This window comes from Platalea leucorodia (genome assembly GCF_965183815.1).
Source record: "Platalea leucorodia genome assembly, chromosome: 3".
In the NCBI taxonomy this organism is placed as follows: domain Eukaryota; kingdom Metazoa; phylum Chordata; class Aves; order Pelecaniformes; family Threskiornithidae; genus Platalea; species Platalea leucorodia.
Window position 1 is genome coordinate 37,660,476 of NC_138825.1, and position 20,228 is coordinate 37,680,703.

Below are 20,228 nucleotides of genomic sequence, written 5' to 3' on the forward strand. Positions count from 1 at the left end.
TTAGTTGGTTTGCAGGCGCCTTTATGTTAAAATATTTGGAGATGTAGATCAGGCTAAAGGACGAATTTATGAATAATCAGGTTCACAAACGCAATATAGGGGTTATTCCACAGCTAGCATTTGAGAAGGTCCTGTTTTCTGATTAGGAGAAATGCGTTGCTGTTTGGGAACTAGCCAAGGAAACTTGTCTGTTCAGGTTCTTCTGTGTGAAGAAGCAGCTGATGAGATGATCCAATAGCGTGCAAGAGCTTTGAATATGTCCTTAAGAGAGGCCTTCTCTGGCAAGTATTTGTATACAGTCAGAAGGAAGGAAGATGATTCAAGGTTATAGATAGTGTTAGTCATTTGAGTATGTGCTTTTCCAATGCCCTTTTTTTAAATCCCTTTTGAAAAGAGGTGGTTTTTTCCTACTAACACCTTGTACTTGATGTGCTTGTTTTGCATACCTTCTCTAAATTTAAGATAATTTTATTTCATTTAAGTAATTTGCTTTTTGTATTTTTTTTCTTCCTCTTGCAAATGGAAATAGGTTGTTAATCCTAATGTGCGTAGAGTTGCAATGTATATAGCTTTTTCTGAGGTCTTATGTAACTTTAATGACAGTGGTGCATGTTCTATGAGAGTTTGCCATGAGAGACAATAACAACACACATTTTTTTTTTTTCCAGTTAATGTGCATCACCACTTCATCTGCTGTAGGTATAACACCATGCGCATTGTTTTATACTGTTCTGTGGTGAATTCCACAAATAGTATGGCATTCAGTTGCTAGTTTGTGCACTAGAGCAACAATTTTTCTCTGTGTTACAAATTAAACATTTTTTCACTTCCTGTATTCTATCTAAAGTATGTGCAACACGTTTCACTGCCTCAGCAGTATTTTCATGATCTAGAAGATAGGGTTTTGCTTGTGTTAAGCACTTCTGGTTTTAACTGACAAATGGGTAGATGCTGGGAATTGACAGATGAAGTAATCTTGAGAGTTTTATGGACTTGTGCTGGATGACTATATTGATTTCAGATTTGTAAACTTCTTCCAGAAAAGCTTTTAATGCCACCTGGGTTTCCATAAAATATTTGTAGCTGGCAGCCTCTGATGTGGTCCTCACTGCTTTGATCTGCTCTGGTCATATTCTCAATGTCACTGTTGGAAGAGAAGCTTTCTATTTTGCCTTTCAAAAACTATATGTTTCTGTAAGTGGAAAAATATCACATGCTTTTAATAAATGAGATATATTTTTACATAATAACAGATAGCCTGAATGGAAGGTACAATGAGTGGATGGGACATTGACTGAATGCTGAAGAGCCTACGGTTTCTAGTTTGTGCTTTTCTGTATTCTATTCTTAATAGTTTGTTTCAGTTTCCATCATTTACTAGTGAAACCCTCAATCTTTAGCATTTGAGAATGTGTAACAAGCACTCGTTCATTTACAAATACAATAAATTGTGTCTAGATGATCACCTGGGATGGAGAGTGTCACCTGATTCTCCTCTTTGTGATTTTAAAGCTGTTTCCTCCCTGATACAGCAGTGCTGAACCATTGACATCAGTGTCACGTTTGGCCCTGGTCTTCAGCTGGCCTGGCATCCAAGCTTTTCAAATTACATTTGGCATCAGTCACCAGACAGATTCTCCTCAGTAAATCCTTTTCCTACAGATGTTTTATTTATAATTTTTCCTTGAAATAGTTTAAATATTCAGCAGAAGAAACATTTCCCTTGCCTGCTTCTGAGTATCACTTCACTTATCATTTCTTCATTTTTTCATTTATTTTTGCTGCCCATTTGTTTTCAATGCAACCCTCAGTTACCCTAAGAATCCGGTCTGCCAAACTTTTCCTCGAAGGCTGCTTATCATTACTGATGGATATGCACTCTGCTGGGTCATACAGTGTGAATTTGATCCAGATTAGTCTGTGGCATATAATCACCTTTCTACTGAATTAGCTGGAGTGGATGAGACGGTGTTTGTGTCAGCTTGTGATTTTTTTTAAGTTGGCAGGGAGACAACAGATGACATTTGATCTGTATAAAAGCTGAAGTGTTGTGAACAGATGATACCTGGTTAGGCGCAGTGTCTGCCAGTTTACAGGCAGTCCAACACAGTTTTTGAACGAGCAAAGTGAGTTTATACCACCGTAGTGTTTTATACCATGTAGCTCAGTTTTTTCTTAATGCCTAGATCTAGGTGCCTGGATTTACTGAACAGCTTAACCACAGTGTGGTGAGTCTCCAGTAGAGTTTCCATTTGTTCTTTGAACTTTGGACAGTCCTTTGTGATCCAACTGAGTCCTGTTGGTTGATCATTGCTCCTCACATTCTTACCACTGTTTTTCTCTTTTAAATAAAATGTATTGGTAATAAAGGTGAAACCAAGTTGGCACTGACTGTAGGTATTTTTAAAGTTCTTCCATTTTCTCAAATATTCGTCAATGTGTTAATCATATGTAAATATTCACTTTTCTATTTATCATCTGATAAAACCTCTTGCAGGAAAACACCGGGTAAAATTGTAGATGTCAGTGTAGTTATATGAAATATTTGTAAGACAAACCATAATGACTCTTTCTTGTTTTTAATTTCCCTTTTGGATTAGTGTCATCAGCCCTTAACTCTTGGAGTTTTTAAACTGTGTTAAAAAGAATCTCCACTTCTGTTTGTGTTAGTACTGATTTATTTTTTTTTCATAGTATTGCTCTTCATAAAACACTTTTCTAGCATGAGTAGATGTATAAGCCTGCTAGCTGCTTTGTTGAAGTCAGTTATCAAGCTCTTCTTATCATAGTTTTATATTAATAATATCTGTTACACTGTTATTTTGTCCTTAAGTACCTGGAAGGACTTCCTGTCATGTAATAAAACTGGCTTCAGTTCAAATTGGTAAAGTACAGCTTACTCAAGTTGTTAGGAAAAATCCTAGCTGTTTATTTTTTAAAAGTCTGTATTGCCTTCTTAACATGTTATGTTTTCATGCTTAAAACATTTCAGCTGTGATAAGGATCGAACAGAGAGCTGGTAAGAAAATGAATGTCATCAGAAACAAAACAGAAAAACATTCTTTATTCCTAGTTTGCCACGATGTTTGAAGTGATATTTGGTGTTTTATACTTGATTAAATTACCTTGCTGTCATTTTACCCCCCTGACTCCTGAGCAATGTAGGAGTTTGCCAGGGGTGCGTGACTAGTGAGGTGGGAACTTGCCACAAATAAGTCATGAAGCCCTTGGCTGTCACCTTGGTGCTTTTCCTGTGTAAAATGCTGGGAGGCAGCGATGTCAGCTCTGGAGCCAAAGAAGAGACAAGGAAGAGAGGGCCCTCTGAAGGCACTATGAAGTTACTTTTCTGAGGAAAGGAAAAATTTAGAGGAATGCTGGTACATCTTGGGGGTAACTAGCATGCCCAGTCTTAAGCACTAGCAAGTGCTAGTTTGCACTCCCTTGGACATTTTGGTATCAGGACATTTAATTTCTGGCCTTCCCATGAAAAACACTATTCACTTCAAACCAAACTTGGAGAAGATTTTAAACATGTTGTTTCTTTCATTTGAGAATGACATTTTTCTGTTGGTTGTGTGAAAACTGTTGCTCCTTAGTGTTGATCGGTGTCTTCTCATCTATGTCAGCAGGCACAGGGATGTATGGTTTGTTGCAGTCCCTAGAAATTACTGACATTGCCTTACACTGAAAAAAGTTATTTACTGTTGTGTTCTTCACTTCCCACAGGTTGTTTTCTAGGTATTGTTTTGCCTTCTTTAAAGCATGCAATCAACAAGTAAATTGAAACTTATGGCATTCTCGTCAAGGTTTAAGATGGTCTGCTCTGCATTTAAATTATTTGAGGATTCATAAAGCAGATAAATAGAGGAGGTAGGAGACAATTTCTCAGGACCGTGGAGGTGAGAGGGAGCGGGGAAGAAATGACCTGTCCTCTCTTCTGTTTCTCAGCACAAATGTAGCCCGTGTTTCTGTAGAAGAGGTGGGATGAGGAAAGGCTTGATGCAATATGGTCTGATCTTAAAAGATTATTCTTCCATGATATTTTATAATTAGCTCCTTAATGGGTTCACATCATCTGTTAGATAGTAACCTACTTCACATTTTTTCCATTTGAGTCTCTCAGTGAATATTCTCGTGTGACTTATCTGATGCCATACAAATTTGATGTTTGGCCATGACAGTTTGTTACGGTGCTGCTGGAATTCTCTGTTGGGCTTGTTTGGAGTGGCAGGGCTTGGCTGTCAGCCTAACCTTGACCTTTGTATTTTTGCTAGGATAGTAACATTTTCTAATAATTGCTTTTGTCTGTTTTCTAACACTGGAACAGTAGTGATCATAGAAATTTTAACAGATGTTTGTGCAGCAAAGATAAAAATGACAACATCAACATTGACTTCCAAACACTGATTCCTTACTTTCATATCTACCTGCTTAGGTAGCATTTGATGCAGTGCCCAAATTCCTGTAACTAAGGAGCCTTATGGTTGTATGGGAATTTGAAATTGCCTTTACTGCTTAGTTGTTGCTAGTTTGTTTTCTAATGCCCTTATTTTAGGTCGGTAATTGCACAAACCCTCAGTGCATTTGTCTTTTAACTGGGGGGGCATCCAAACCGTGTGAGGAAAGGTACTTTCCAAACATACTTCACATCATAGGATTATGTATTGGAGCTAAAAGACTGCCCCCCTCCCACCAAATCCCTTGTACTTTTGGTCAAGTTAGTGCTCTTACAAATGCAGCCTATATATGATGTAGCTCTGCACCCACTTCAAAATAACTATGGAAGAACAAGATGCTGTGTTTTTAAAGATGCTTCAGAGAACCAAAATATATGTTCGGTGACTTACAAATAAAGACTCTGCAGGATACAACATAGGATGTGTCATCAACTTCAGCGTCATCTATTTTATGTAAAACAAATCTGTAGGAATCTATGAAGTTTCCCATCTCTGCTCTGCTCCATGTTCTTTTTCAGTTTGGACATGTATGCATGGTTTATGTATGTATTGTCTTATCCAAATGTATTTTTGACTCCTCTTTCCCATGTTACTGCGTTAATTTTGCAGTGAAACTGTCACACCACATCTAGCACTTCTGTAGCTTGATAAGCAGTTGTACTTGTTCATTTACAGGCTCTTAAGTGTATCTGCTTGTGTTTTAGTTCTGGTCACTTGTGAAAGCAACATACTGAAAACAGAATATTTAAAAGCCATGATTATTAACCTCCATTTATGTTGCTAACATTCTGTACTGGTTACATTTCTGGGAAAAAAGGTAGATTTTATATATTTTGGCTGTCATGACCTACTTCGATTATTCAGTTGTATAGTACATTTCAATGCTTTTTCTGCTCATAGTTACCATTTAAAAAATCTCTGAACCTGGCAGCTAATATACATTATTGTTTCTCATCAGAACAGTATTTTCAAAAGTGGAAATGCAGAAGATTAGGCTTTCCTGTCCATTTTTAGTACATAAGCGAAAAGCTACTTTTTAAAAATAATGCCGTTCAGCTGCTACTATATGAAGTTGGAGGACCGTAATGTATGCTCAGCAGTTTGGACAGTAAGGCCACCTGCTTATCTCTGCATGGTATTTATGGCTTTTGTAAATATTTCTTTGTACTTGATTGCCTTGTGCTGAGTACTTGTGCACTAAGCATAATGAATTAATGTAAGCTCTTTACCAGTTTCAGATATTGTGACCTTCAGAATGTTCGAAACAAATAAGTAAAATAATTGATAACAGTGATGTTATTGCTTATATTTAGATCTTACAAGTGTTTAACAAAACATTGTATAAGTGATTTTTATAGCACTTACATTTTGGTTAGCAAGCTCATTCCTATTTCAAAAAACAGGGAAATTGAGGTGAAGAGTTGAAGAGGCCTATTCAGGGTTACAGAGCATGTCTTAATCCACATTAATGATTTAAACTGTTCTGCATTTGAAACACAAGGATACATGTGTTTCTAATATATATCTGCATTTTTTTAATGCAGTATTAGGCAGCAGGACAGTGTAATTACTTGCCTGTTACGTTTGGAATATGATTGTGCTGTCCCTTTGAAGATAAAGGTTTTGTAATAATAATAATGGCTTGATACCACGAATAAAAACTCCTTTAACGTTGGACAAATGGAAGAAATTGTGCTCCAAATTTTTTTGCATTTGAATTTAACAATGCTCTACCAGTATTTTTAGAAAAGATGGTTATTATTATTTTCTGTGATTTTAGTTATCTTACAGCTCATACTGATTCTGAAGGAGACTCCGAGGAAGAAAAGAGATGTATGAAATCACCCGATGCCATTGTGAAGTCAGAAGAAGAAGAGTTATTTAATCTTTTACAACAGGTGGACAATTTGCACAAGGGTTCAGAAGATGATAAAAAGGAGGGCTTCAGACTGCTGCTTGAGAAAGATCACAAGGTATTAATGGATAAACTTAATATTCTGTTGCTATTAACTTATGCTTTGCACTGCTTTTGAGAACTTCCTTAATACGAGCATTAAAATACACACAGGAATGGAAGATGAAATTTCATGTATATTTTTAAAATACAGTGAAAAAGAAATAGTTCAAGGTGGTGTCAATACTCATGTTGGGAGAACATAGAAATTTTATTATTTTATATCCCATCCATGCTCAATAACTTTGAGGCTTTGTTTGAGGTATGTATTCTTGCATGTGATAATGAAAGATCACGGGCTTTTTTCTACATTAAATGATACTTACTTTTGCTGGTTTCAGAATGGTCTATGTGAGAAACTCCTGTGGAATTAAGTAGTAACCAGACCAAGTGTTCTCAAGAAATCAAACTATGAGCCTGTAATCTGCTTATACCTTTCTGGTATACTTCATGTGAATTTTTCCTTTGACTTTACTGTGCACATCTGTAGCTCCAAATGAAATTTCGAAGTGGTTTGATGTGCAGTGCTTAATTCAGTGTATCAGTTTCTTTTGATTTGGCTAACATTAGTACTGATTATGTTTTCGTTTACATATTGAAATATCCAGGAAGGTAGATGAGATACTAATTGTGAGTGAGTGTGAGGCTTATGGCATATCTAAAGAAAGGGTACATCACATCATTCAGGGATCTGTTTTGCTTTACTGGATTACCTTTTTATTTTTTATAATAAAAGAACTTTAAAACTGATTCATGAAATAAAACCTCTTTAGAGAGCCCAGGCTATTTCCAAAAGCTTTCTTCTCCTTTGGTCATGAAAAATGGGTCATCTGGTTCTCACATAAACTAAAAGTAGTATAGAAGGATGCAAAATAACCAAAGATTTATGCCATGTTCCAATAACCTGCTTTAAGCATTATGAAAGGAAAGTGTTTAAATCACATTCTGATCACTTTAAATACCCAGCTGTCCTCTACTTTCAGTATGAAAACTGTGTGGACTTTCTTTGGAGACTTGCACGTGCTTATGGAGATCTGTTTGAGATGACTACTGATGCTGAGGAGAAGAGGAAATATGTTACTGATGGTAAGCAGAGGAAAAATGTTTTTTATAGAATGCCATCTGAATGTACTGAAACATGCTTTGAACTTCAGTTAAGATTTCCAATCCAATAAATGGGAACATTTGTACTGTAACAATAATGTTTTGCACAATAAATTGCCACAGTATACAACTTCAGTCCATTCTTTCCTCACCAGAGAGATCCAAAATTGGTGGAGAAGTGGTATTGGGGTCACAGTTGAAGGCTGTTGACTCTGGATGGTGCCTTAAAATCTTGTATTTTGTTGAGAATCGGATGATGCAGAATATAAAAAAAGACAGATGCTGTCAGCACAGTTTCTTAATTACATCTTTGGGAGAACGAGAGGACTAAATAAATGCCAAGGCAAAGTCAAGGTTTTGTGCTTTCCTGTGGCAAAGGAGCGCTCCTGCATATCAGCAGCCTCTTTTGTGGTGATGGTGGGGGTGAAACTTTGTGAATCTGGAAAAACTGTTGACCAGAAACAGAAGTCGTGTGACGATTGATGTTGCTTCCAGGCATCTTTCCCCATGTGTCCTGTTTGACAGCTTAACCTCAACAAGGTTCTGATTTTCTTCTTCACAGCACTTTTTCTTTGTTGCTTTTAAAAGCATTACCCTTTCTTTCACTTCCTGGATGCATATTGGCTAGAGGTACAGTTTACATTTCCCTTTTTGGTTTGGGCCGCCTTCTCTTTATTACAATAAAACCTACATCTTTTCTACCTGTGTCACTCTCCTCCAGTCAACACACTGTTCTTGCAATAATCCTTTTTGCCTGTATCTGGGAATACTTCTCTCTCTCCTTTGTTTATCCATTGCCTCTCCCTGTTTTCCTGCACCAAATTCAGGTTTTATAAGTCTATTCCATCTTCAGGTTATTTTGTCTTTTGTGACTCTTTTCCCATTTTCTACTTTTTGTTCTGTCAGCAGTGACAACATCACTGACAAAGCAGTTTTGGCTGCCCTTTGTCATCCTTAAAAGCAGTGTCATGCCTTTGTGCTGTCATTACGCATTCCATAGTCAACCTCAGCTTGTCCAAGGTTCTTGTCCCTATCCTTTTGTCATCTAAATACTCAAGAAGACTTGCGCTGTCTTAGCTACTTAATTGATACGGTCTTTGCTTTAGTAGCAACTTGGCTTCTTTGTATGGAACTCACCCAGTGCAGTGAGGATTATGACAGAAACTAAATTACAACAGTAAGCTCTGTTGTTGGATCCTTTGCTTTTACCAGTGACTACATGTAGCCTCAGTTGATGAAAAATAATGGCACAGGAGACAGGGAGAGATAAAGAATGATGGAATGAAATTGGGTCTTAGGTGTTGAGTAACCAGCCTAGTTTGGCTCGTTCTCATGAAGTGGTGGGTGGCGGCAGCCTTTTTCATCTCTGTTTTTGGAAGTGGTGCAGAGGAATTGAGACTGCGGGGGAGCTGGCAGTAGTTTTGTGGTTTTTTTCATTCCACTGGGTTGGAGGACTGTGTATGCTGTTCTTTGTTTTTATGAAGTTAACTTGCAATACAGAAATGTCAGTGTGGCTTAATTGGTTGCAGCTGAGACTTTGCAAACAGCAAGCATCTCAGCTGAACTTCTTACTGGGAGCACGGGTTTGATCAAATCACCTACTGTCATCTTTATTCAGTTAAAAGTGGAACTTACTGAGTCTTTGTGCTAGAAAGGAACTTCAACTACTTCATTCCTGTACCCAAGGCAGGAAACAGCTTTGCTGGTTCTTCTGACAGGTGCTTCTCTAACCTGCTTTTAAGGGTCTTCAGTCTTACAGACAACATGGCCTCCTTTGGCAGTCCAGTCCAATCCTTCCCCTGATTTAGCTGCATCTGAATTGGATTTTAAGAGAAAATGCTAAAATTGCACCCATATATATATATGTATGTATGGGTATGTAAATGATGTAAAGCCAGGATGTTACATTGTCCATCTAAATGTTTACAAGAGCAAGAAGCAATTTTTTCTTTGCAGTTGGAGTATATCAGGTTGCTTCTTTCTTGGGAGTTGCCTAAAATGTGGAAGGGTACAATAAATCCTTTAATATATTGTATTCCGTTTACAGGAAAGATTAAAGCTGAAAAGGCTGTTCAGCTGGATGCCAGAAGTGCTGAGAGTCACCAGTGGTAAGTTTGAGAAAGCGTGCATTTTTGCGAAGTTATATGTACTTATAAAATCCAACAAAAGAAACCCAGTTGTCTTTGCCTCTAAATAGTGCCCACAGCAAGTTACATTTATCATGCTGCAGTTTGACATAAATTTCTTAAATTATTCATTAATATCTTTTCATACTTTTATGGAACTCAGTTATCATCAGTTGCAGCTAAAAATTACATTGAAGTATTCTGTGAAGCATTTACTACAGCATGTGAAACAACTCAATAATCATACTTTAGTGTGTACCATGAAATGTAGAAGGGAGTATTTGCTTAAACCAATATATTATTGCTCAGAGAAGCCATAGTTATCCATTTACCTTCTCTTTCAACACTTTGCAAAATAATGACATTTGACCTCGTATTTTGTCCTTTCTTTTACTTGTAATAATCTAAATTCTAATAATCAAAAATAGGCAATGAGAAAACTACGGAAGTTTCAATTAACTTCTCAATTTTTGTTTTATCACATCATTTTCCTCCAAGCTTGGCACTTGGATTAATTTTGTAGACCTTGCCAGGACTAACAAACTCTTTGCAAATGTAAATATTTTTTATCAAATCAACATTATCAGGTAAAAGGTAATTCTCCTGAGTTCTAACTGAGAGTTCCTCACCTTACTATTTTATTAATCAGTTTTACTGAGCTCCTGATTTCTAATATTGTTAGCTTTTCCTTTCCATTTTGATTTCTATGTTCTTCGTTAATATTGTCATTACACATGTAGGGTGGGATTTCACTTAACTTTTACATCTCTAAAGCAAATCCTTTTATCCCAGGCTTCCTTCACAATCTAAAAAGAAGTAGCCACTTCTGGAGTGCAGTTCATCTGAGTCCATTTTGCCCATCTGCATTAGGGTGAGATGAATTTCTCCTGAGGTTCAGTTGGCAACATCTCCATTGCCAATAAAGGGAGTACATGTCAGCTAGCTCAGGTTTAGATACTTGATTAGACACAGATGTTTTCATTTAATTAGGTGACTCTGGCTTGGTCTCTCTCTCCTAAACTTCAAAGATGGCTATGTTGTTGCTTTATGCTGTGTTCCTGTGAGCGTTGCCATATTTCTATGATTCTTTTTTTTCCTTCTGTTTATAACAACTAGAGATCCAAACACCTGCTTTGTAACAACGGGGTGCTAGAAGTGGTGTGCTGTGGGAATCTTCTGATGGCTTCACCATCACAGACAGATTTGCATTTGCTCTTTCCAATGTCTTGGAAGTAACGATGATGCCTGGAGGTGAAGCCTATGCCCCAGGTGGCTATAATGTGGCACTTTAAGATAGGAGCCTTTGCTTTTGGCCTTACCCAGCTGCTTGTTAATTCCTGTCAGCTGGAGGTTGCCACCGTGGCAGCAAAACTAACGGAAGAGGATCATCTGAGCATCACTCCTCAGTGCAAGGTTATTTGAAGCCCATATAGCTTGAGCACCTGCTGAAAGCAATTCACAGCCATTTCTGCTGTTTGCTTGACCACAGCCATGGTCAATTCTTTGGGGTAATGCTGGTGTACCCTTCTCAGCTAGAGCTATGCGTATAAACAACCACAAAATCACATGCAAGCACAAGTCCTGCCCCTTCCTCCCCAGCCCACGAGACTAACAAAATCTCCTAGTATAAAGACAACTTCACTGACAGAAACTATGCTGATAAAAGCTTACATGTTGTTCAGGGAGATGTAGGTGGTCTGCTGGAGTTCAGATGTGAGATCCTGTACTGGCAGGCACATCTAGCAAGGGAAGAATTACGGGTGCAAGGAGATGTGTTCCAGAGGTTAGCTCAGAAAGCCTATTTGAGAGGTTTAAGTAGAAAATCTTACATTTTGTAAGCTACTGCTTCTTGTAACAGGCAATAGATTTCTGCATGGTTTACAGTTTTCATCCTTTTTGTATCTGGGTTGCAAGTGAATGTGAGGGTTTTATCAGTTACTGTTGAACTGGTGCCTTTCTAGTGATGTAGATGGACACCCCAGATTTGAATAGTTGGGTGTATTATTTTTCTGAATATTTTATTTGCTTGTCTTTCTTTTCTGAAGTCTTTCTAACTTGATGCATAATTTTTAAAGTGTGATGCCCCGTACTGCTTATGCCACTCTAGCTGAGGCTCTGAATACTGGGCAGAATGGACTTCCATGCTCCAGACAGACATTTGTATATTTTTGTCTAGCCTGCCAACTATTGTTCAGTCTGTGGTTCCAGTAGATCCTTAACCAGATGCTGCTGCTTAACCAGGTGAACTTGGTTTGTAACTGTACATTTCTTTTTTCTTCCTTGGTAGAATACTTTACACACCTTTCATTGATTTCCTGTTGATTTCAGACCATTTCTCAGGTTTATTGAGGGCGTTTAGGTTTGTGAATGCTTGCATCCTTTCCCAGATTATGATTTTGTTTTAAAAGTGTTTTGTTGTTTACTGGACAGCACAAAAACTTTGTGGAATACCTATAACGATGCTTAAGTTCACATGAACCTGGTTCTGCAACCATCTACAGGTGATTTAGTCCAAATGATATTTCCATGGTTAGATTTTTGAGGAACATCAGGTAGGACAGTTAAAGGCCCCGTTATGGTCAAGCTATATCCCATTTGTTGCATTCCTCTAATATTCCAGGCTTGTTTATCTTGTCAGCAAAGAAAAATATTTTTGTTTGATACTGTTTGTTCATGAAAAACTTGTGTTAACTCTTTTGTATGCTTCTGCACTTACAGAATAATTTATCCTGCAATGCTTTCAGGTTAGGCTGGTTTGTCCGTAACCTCTGTCCTTTCCTTTCCCTTTCCCTCCTTTCTGTTTCCCTCCTTTCCCTTTCCCTTTCCTTTTTTTGTAGTTAGCAACTATGTTTGCCTTTTTCCCTTCTGCTGGGACTTTCCGCGTTACCCAGGAGATTTTAGTAGTCAGTTGTATGTCAGATCTGGATTGTTTGAGTCTGGCTGATGCAAATATATCCAGTTTATCTAAACATTATTTTACGTGTTAATCCCAACAAACAGGAAATAAGACTTCATGGAATCTTCCCTGTAGAAACTGTGCTCTCAAAGTTGTATGCAAACAGAATTTTACCTAAAATCATAAATAGGTAAGACTCTGTGTGAACAGAAAACAGTGCAATATAATTAAGGCATGAAGAAATCATATGTAAATAATATGAAATCCATAGTTAAAAAGAGTAATAAGAGAGAAAACAAAACTTAAAAGAAAAAATAGAACAAATATTTATACAGAAATACTAGGATGACTAGCAGGCGGTCACTTAAAGAAGAATGGTATACCAGTTTTACCCAACTCCAGATTGACACCTAAATGTACTGTCTCCATTATATGTCCACATGTGAGTGAGGGACTTATCCTCCACTTACAGGGGATGGAGGGTTGACATTTAATAGGCAACGTGTGCCATTTGACATGCTGGGATATTTGCACGGCATGGCAGATACCACACAGGACCTTTGGGGGTCTGTACCCTTCCAGGCCGGCAGCTGGAAGTGGTGGGAAACCCTAGGGCGTCTCCAGTTGCAGTAGGCACCTGTGTGCAAGCAGGGATCCTGTGAATTGAACAGGGTCTCCATTGACCGTAGATACACAGATGAGAAGCTCAGCATGAATGCAAGCTCAGTGTGAAAGCAGTGCTGTCTCAGACAAAAATCCTTCCTTTTCATCTGTCTGCCAACGTAAAATTTTCTTAAGCTGTGTAAGGTAAATAATCTTAGCCTGTGTAAGATAAGCCTGTCTGTTCGTTAGACAGTTTTCTCATTTTTCATGTAAGGTTATCTCATTCTGTATTAGCTACTGAGAGGAAGCTGGCTTTCTGACCTTGCCTAAGGAAAGTTTTGGTTGATTTCTTACTAATCTGTACTTTCTTATTTCTGAGGGGTTTTGATATTTCCTATCAGCACAACTGAGGTTTTAACTCACGTTTGGTATAGCTGCTATCTATATTGTCAACTCATGCATTATTTCTACTGTTCTTTTAAACTGTTTAATATATTATGGATTACTAAATGATTGAGGGTTAAATGATAGGCCTATTCTTTTCCTGGTCCTCTTCCTTGCTCTCTACTTACAGTTAACCCTTGGGGGTAGAGGATATATAAACAAAGAAGCAATAGAATTCAGCCTTGTTGGTTTCATCTTTTGTGATATTCTCCTCATTGCTAATTGTTCTGTACTTTCATTTATATTTCTTTTCCTTCTGCTGTATTTATAGAACCTCTTCTTATTGCCTCGTATGTCTCTTCTGAGTTGCAATTCAGTTTGAATTTACCATTTCTGATATATGTCTTTAAATATGCCATCCAGTTCTGATATATATATCTTTAATATCCATCCAGTATCCTTAACTTAGCCACGTGCTCTTATTTTCACTTTTAGGGTCAATTACTTTTGGATTTTTAAGTCAATAGAGAACACCTCACTGGAGCTGAATTAGTCTTTAAAACTATTTCTTACCTTTCCTCTGCATCAAAAAGGGTCATTTGCTGCTGTGCTTTTGAATATTGTCTCTTAATAGTTCTCCTCTAGAATTTTTTATAACATGGCACTTTTTTATGGTTCAGTTTTCTTCATTAGAAATGTACACCATGCCTGTCAAGCAAGGATTAGGGCTATAGATCTCTCTGAAAGTTTCTTTTGGAAGCTTATCCCTGCTGCTTGAAAGCTCTGTTTACTGCATAAATATGTTTTTGTCACACCCTGACTGACATAATGGTCCCAGTAAAGCCCTAGTGGAGACAGAATTATACTGGCAAAAACATCCCTTTTCCAGAGCAGGGTTTTTTCCTGTTTTGTGGAACAGCTATAAGCTGTCTGAGAAATAGAGTGTATCTTTTGTCTCCACCAGGAGAATTTAGTGGAATGGTCTCATGAGCAAACTCTTGCTAATGTAGGCCTAGAGTTCAGCCGTCTTGCCTTACTCTTTATATTTACTTCAGTTAAGAACAAAAAAATGCCATGTATCTTCTTAGTAGGTCACCTATATTTTTTTATAAAACTGTATCGTAAAATATATCAGCGATAAAACTAGCCAACTTACTGATCAGAATACTGACAAGTAACCAATATTCATCTTCAAATTAAATTTGATAAAACATATGCAGAAAGAACAGAGCAAAATATCTTGAAGTAGTTGGTCAGTTTTGGTAATGAACTTCTGCAGCTGCGAATAATTTTCATATCTGAATCCAGATTTTTGAAAACATGTGATCATACTTAATATTGTAGCTGCCAGTGAGATCAAAAAACTTTCAGATTTTTTGAATGGTGACCTCTAAAAAACTGAAGTGAATGGAAACACTGGAAAGGAAAAACATAGCTGTAATCTTTTATTATTTATGTGACCACCCTAAAGAGAGGCAGAGTAAATATTCTAAGTGACTTGTTGCTTTGTTCAGCTGGTGTCAATTATTCAAGTTGTGAAGGAACTCGCATGCAAAAGTTGGCATCAGCCAGTTGCAGGTCGTCTTGTTTTTCCCAAGCCTCAAACAAAATCCTTTTGTGGGTCAGTGATTCCCAAATGATAGTTGTGAATCTTCACAGCTCGTCTTGGACCATGGAGCATCTTTATCATCTAGATTTTAATTGGAAGTGCTATGCAAACAATTCAGTGCTGTAGTTGCTTCAGATGGTTTACGATCACAGAAAACAAAATGTAGAGGCATGATAATAGTGCTTTTATTTAAAACTGAACAATCACTTTTAATTTCTTTTGCAAAACAAGTGAGTTTTTATGTTTGGGGAGGTTTTATTGCTGTTTTTTCTTCAAGAGTTTGGAAGAGGTCCAGAAGGCTTCTCTGCTGTTGCTCAGAACCCCGCACCTCCTTTTTTGCTGAGGAGGATTTCTTACAGGCTTTGCAAAGAACTGAAAGGTTACTAGGTGTGGCCGATGTTCATGACACTCACTTAGAAAGATCATTCTTTGCATTGAGCTTTGGTTTGTTTGCCACAAACAAACTTAGTGCTGCCATTAAGTTTGAGTTGCCCTATAGAATCTACCCGCTGACAGGAGTCATATAGCACATGTCTCATTTAGATTGAAGTTATCAAGTGAAAACCTAGTAATTTTAAGTGAAGACTGCCCCCGAACCACAGCTGCCCCCAAGACTTTTCTCTGTCGTGTACATGTGAGTTACTTGGAAGTGCAGAAACAAGTTTCACAAGCCCAGGGTTGTCCATGGAAGCCGGTTCCAGAGCTGATGGTCTCTCACTGAGAGGGAACACTATGGAAGAGAATGGATTGGCTTCATTGAGGACATGAATAATTTCCACTTGGGTGTTTTGGCTGACCTGTATTAGTAAGCCAAAAAATGGAGAAGGATGTAATCGTAGAAATCTTATTAGCTTTTGTTAGTTGTAGAGATTTGTTATTCACTTCCAGGACTAGATCAAAATGTTGACTCTTCTGTTCACATATAGTTTTGTGTTAAGTTTGTGCCTGGGCTAGAACTGATGCTTAGGGAATCTTTGATTTGCTAGTATGACTTATACTTCTGAGTGGACTTGCTGTACTTGGTATACAAAAAAGGAAAGAAGTGCTAGTCCCAGCAGAAGATAGTTCAGTGAGGAAGTCTAGAGATTGCAAAGATACTGAGAGGCTTGTATGTAACAGCAGAGTATCTAGCCAGAAGATGTTTTGTATTACTTGATAGGTACAAAGTATTCAGAAATGTAGAAAGATGTGTTTCTACATAAAGAAGCACAAAGAAGGTATTCAGAAATGTAGAAACTTTTAACTCTTGTGTCTTGTGAACAAAAGATGGTAAAACCACTCATAATAGGATAAAGAACTGCTCAGAAGATGGTTCCTAAGAAAGTCAACTACTATTTTGACTCAACCGGGATTAAGATTCTCCCAGATTAGCCTTTAAGATTAAGCGATATTACTACCCAGCATGATAAAGTCAAGTTCTTAAACCTGTATAACGTGGTTATTTTGCAGAAATGTGGGAAGCTGTGCAGAAGCAGGAAAAACGTAGTTCTTGTGGAAGAAGGACTTTTATGTTAGGTGGCATGAACATGCAAAGGCATTTTACACAAATTTCCCACAAAAAAGTGAATATCATATACTCTCAGCAGTAGACTTATAACAGATAATATGTCAGATTTGTAGAGTACAATGACATAAAAATATTTCTCTAGTGAAACAAAACTCTTCAAAATTATAAATATGTTATAGGATATTATCATACTACCGACAACTTTTAAAATTAAATTCATAACACGTTTCTAACTAAATTCTTGTAACCTCCTGCCCTTAATTATCCCTTATTTAGACTTAGAAGAGACAGATACCTTACAAGCTACAAGCATCTGTTTCTATTGTACAGTCTTATTTTTCAGGAGTTGATACCTTGTCCAGAAATACTGCTTTCAGTCAAAACTTGGTATAGCAGAGTTTCAGGTTAGTAGTTATTTGCCCTGTATTTGATTCATGGGATGACCAAAAAAGTTTTACATCAATCGTTGTTGTTAATTATGCTTAATCTTGGCCAATTATCTTTAAATTGCTTATTATTTTGGCAAAAGTAATTTAAAATTTCAAATACAGAAAGGCAAATTCAGAAGCCATTTCTGAAAAGCTGTAACTTGTTCTGTAGTAAGTGGATCAGAGGGATGTGTAGCTTCTTGTGTGTTTCTGGTTCAAGAGCAATTCAATGAGAGAATGGTGGAAGGTCATGCATTAGGACTGTGTGGTTGCTGGGGTTAGTGCTTAGATCTGATAAAAATCACTTTGTGTGCAAAAAAAAGAAATCACAATCTAGTGGGGGGTTGGATTTTTTTTTTTTTTTTTCTTTTCCACAGGGCAGGTCAGTAGAGTATTTCAGTTCAGAAATGTCGTTGCAATTCCTCAGGGCATTTGTGGTCCCTTCTCCAAGTTCTCCATCTGTTGATCTTTCTTCTCAGAGCACATTTCCCTCCCCGCTGAAGGGAGGTAGCAGATGTTGGCACTTGCATGACAGTAGCCCTTTGGAAGGGTCTGAGCTCAGGTCTGTAGTCCAGCCTGTGCAGAGGAGCATGGGAAAAGGTTCTTGAAATAGCAGTGCATTGGTGAAACACTGCAGCACCCTCATGCAAGTGCAAAGGAGGTAGGTTTGAAATGTGAAAAGATGTATTTACTATAAGCTTTTTGCCAGAAGCTTATAGTATATACAGAAGAAATACTACTGGCAAACTAGTGATCCCTATTACATTTCTGTCGAGGAGAATTGTTGTGTTACTATCTCTGAAAGCTATTGTTTCACTCTGTTTCCACATTTGTGAAGACTATATCCTGCTAATTTCTTCAGGATTGTGTTTGCAGCTATAATGACTAAAAATGTCTGTTGTAAAAATAAAAGTTAAATTTCTGGAACACAGAAATTTAACATAGTTGTGGGTTCCACAGCCTCAGAAATGCAGAACGTGGCATCTGCATGTTCTACTGGGGAACTTCTGTGAATATGCCTTAACAGCAGTATTTTTCCTTGTTTTGGTGTACTGTATGTATTGCAATAAATTATTAAGCCAGAATTCTTAAATGTCCTTACTTTTGTTTCTGTTGTTTTGTTTTGTTTTTTTTTTTCACCAGAATAGGAGTTTGTTTCCTGTGTTTTTGTAAGCGTCACCTATGCAAGTGTGTGCTGTATCTGATGTTTCCCTGGAGCTCAGCTTCAGTGATCTGGTGAATTTTTAATATAAAAACTATATTTCTGCCAATTTCTACAATGTAGACTCAGTTATATTCCAAGAAGGGGGGGGAGAAAAAACCCAAACCAAAAAAAACCCGACAAACAAAAAACCACCTAAACACTTCATTTTGCACCTTGGCGCATTTTACTTTGTATATTGGCAGTCTTTCACATTCTTAGCCACTGCTTCCATACCCTTACCACCATGAGGAAGGTGATATCAAACTGATACTTTACTTTTCCATGGAAACTTAGTATCAGATGCATTTTTATAGATGAAATACCATGGTAGGAAAGTGATGCAATTTTAAGTATGCAAAACTGTGATCTCTGGAAGGATAATGCAACAGGGGTCATAAAGAGTAATATAAGTTAGGAATTGATATCTCATTGAAGTGAGATGAAAAAGAAAGCCTGAGGGTCTGGCTGCGTTGCAGAGGCTGTCAGAATACGTAAGTGCGTGAAACTGGCGAGTGAGGGAGTCGGTGGCGAAGAAATACGATGTGATGTGCAGGACTCAGCCACGCAGAGATGCAGAAATGCAAGAACACATTTAGAACTGGAATGGAAATGAACTTTCTTTCCACTGGGCCTCTCTTGTGTTACCCACCACTCTTTACTCATACTACCTTGTCAAATGCGTCTCAGGTGAAGAGGAGGGAGTGAAAAATAGGTATGGAACAGATCAATTAAATTCTTTGGTGTTAGTAAATATCACAAACTCTCCTCCCATTCACAAAGTCATACCAATTACTATTAAGAAAAACTTTCATGTTGATACTAGGCTGCTAAAAGGGAGACCTAGCCCGTGAAATGTAAGCCCTGTACCCGCACATTTCCAAAGTCCACATGAAATAAGAAGTTTTTTTGGAGTTGGAATATGTGGAACGGGATATAGAAGAGGGAGGAACAAGTCTGGGAAGATGCATGTCATTTCTGATTTGGGCCCTGTGAAATTTATCACGGGAAAGGTAAAACTTGCTGTATTTGAGTGTCCTAATGTGGCTTAATCTTGATTTGAGACTTTAAATCTTTTCTGTAAATCCGTCTCATATGGGATAAGCTGTGGCTGCCAGAGCCTAACTGGTGGTAGCATCTCTCTACATTTTTGGTATTAAAACTCAGGTTGCTTGCGAACATGCTTGACAAAACTCGCTGGATCAACCTGCTGTTCTTCGTTTTGCAGCAGGTAAGGTATACCCCTTACAGTTTTATCTTGTCAGAGTACACGTAGAAATTCTGGAACGCCAGGTGGGAAGGCATTAATGCACCTTGATCCGCACCCCTCTACCTGAGGGCCACGTAGGCACTTGGCGTCCATCTCTGTCAACTCCGGTTTCTTGTGAGTCTGAGTTTCAGTGACATCGTTTGTAGCAAAGGGACGCGGTGCTGACTGATTACTGCGTGCGTTTGATTGTGTTTGTGCTTAGAAAAGGAGTGTTAATTGTGGATAATTAATCTCTATGCTTCTACACTGTTTTCAGTAACTTTTCTTCTACCTGGGAATAACATTTTTTTATGGTAACAGAAGTACTGTCTCTCTCAATGAGGTTATGATCGTTATGTTTATTTAGATGAAGATGTCTGTGGCTGGTTTTGTACGTTATCGAGGAGTAGCATTAGCTCAGCAGTTAGGTCACTTCCTAGCAGCACTTAGCTGTTACGATTTTCTCTTTATTTCTCTCCATGAAGATACTGTAAATGGTATTTTAATCTTGATGTTCAAAGGCCATAAGGCAGGCAGTGGTTGTGAGGAAAACCAGTATCGCTTGCTCTAATAAAAGATATGTACGCGTTACCCATTTCGTTGGATATTTGCATGGTATGGTGTGATTTTTTTTTTTTTTTTAATTTTTTTTCTTTTTTTTTAAATTTCCTCTGCATAATGTTTATAACGGCGCACAAGGTGACGATGTG

At 37.7% G+C, this 20,228-nt stretch overlaps 1 protein-coding gene across 1 annotated transcript in view; it reads left to right on the plus strand.

Moving 5' to 3' along the window:
* Window positions 1-20,228, plus strand: part of RMDN2 (regulator of microtubule dynamics 2) — a 49,548-nt gene that overhangs the window by 2,435 nt on the left and 26,885 nt on the right. The window contains exons 3-5 of the mRNA XM_082305239.1: window positions 6,238-6,430; window positions 7,395-7,497; window positions 9,563-9,623. Coding sequence (XP_082161365.1) covers window positions 6,238-6,430; window positions 7,395-7,497; window positions 9,563-9,623 — 357 coding nt within the window. The remainder of the gene's footprint in view (window positions 1-6,237; window positions 6,431-7,394; window positions 7,498-9,562; window positions 9,624-20,228) is intronic.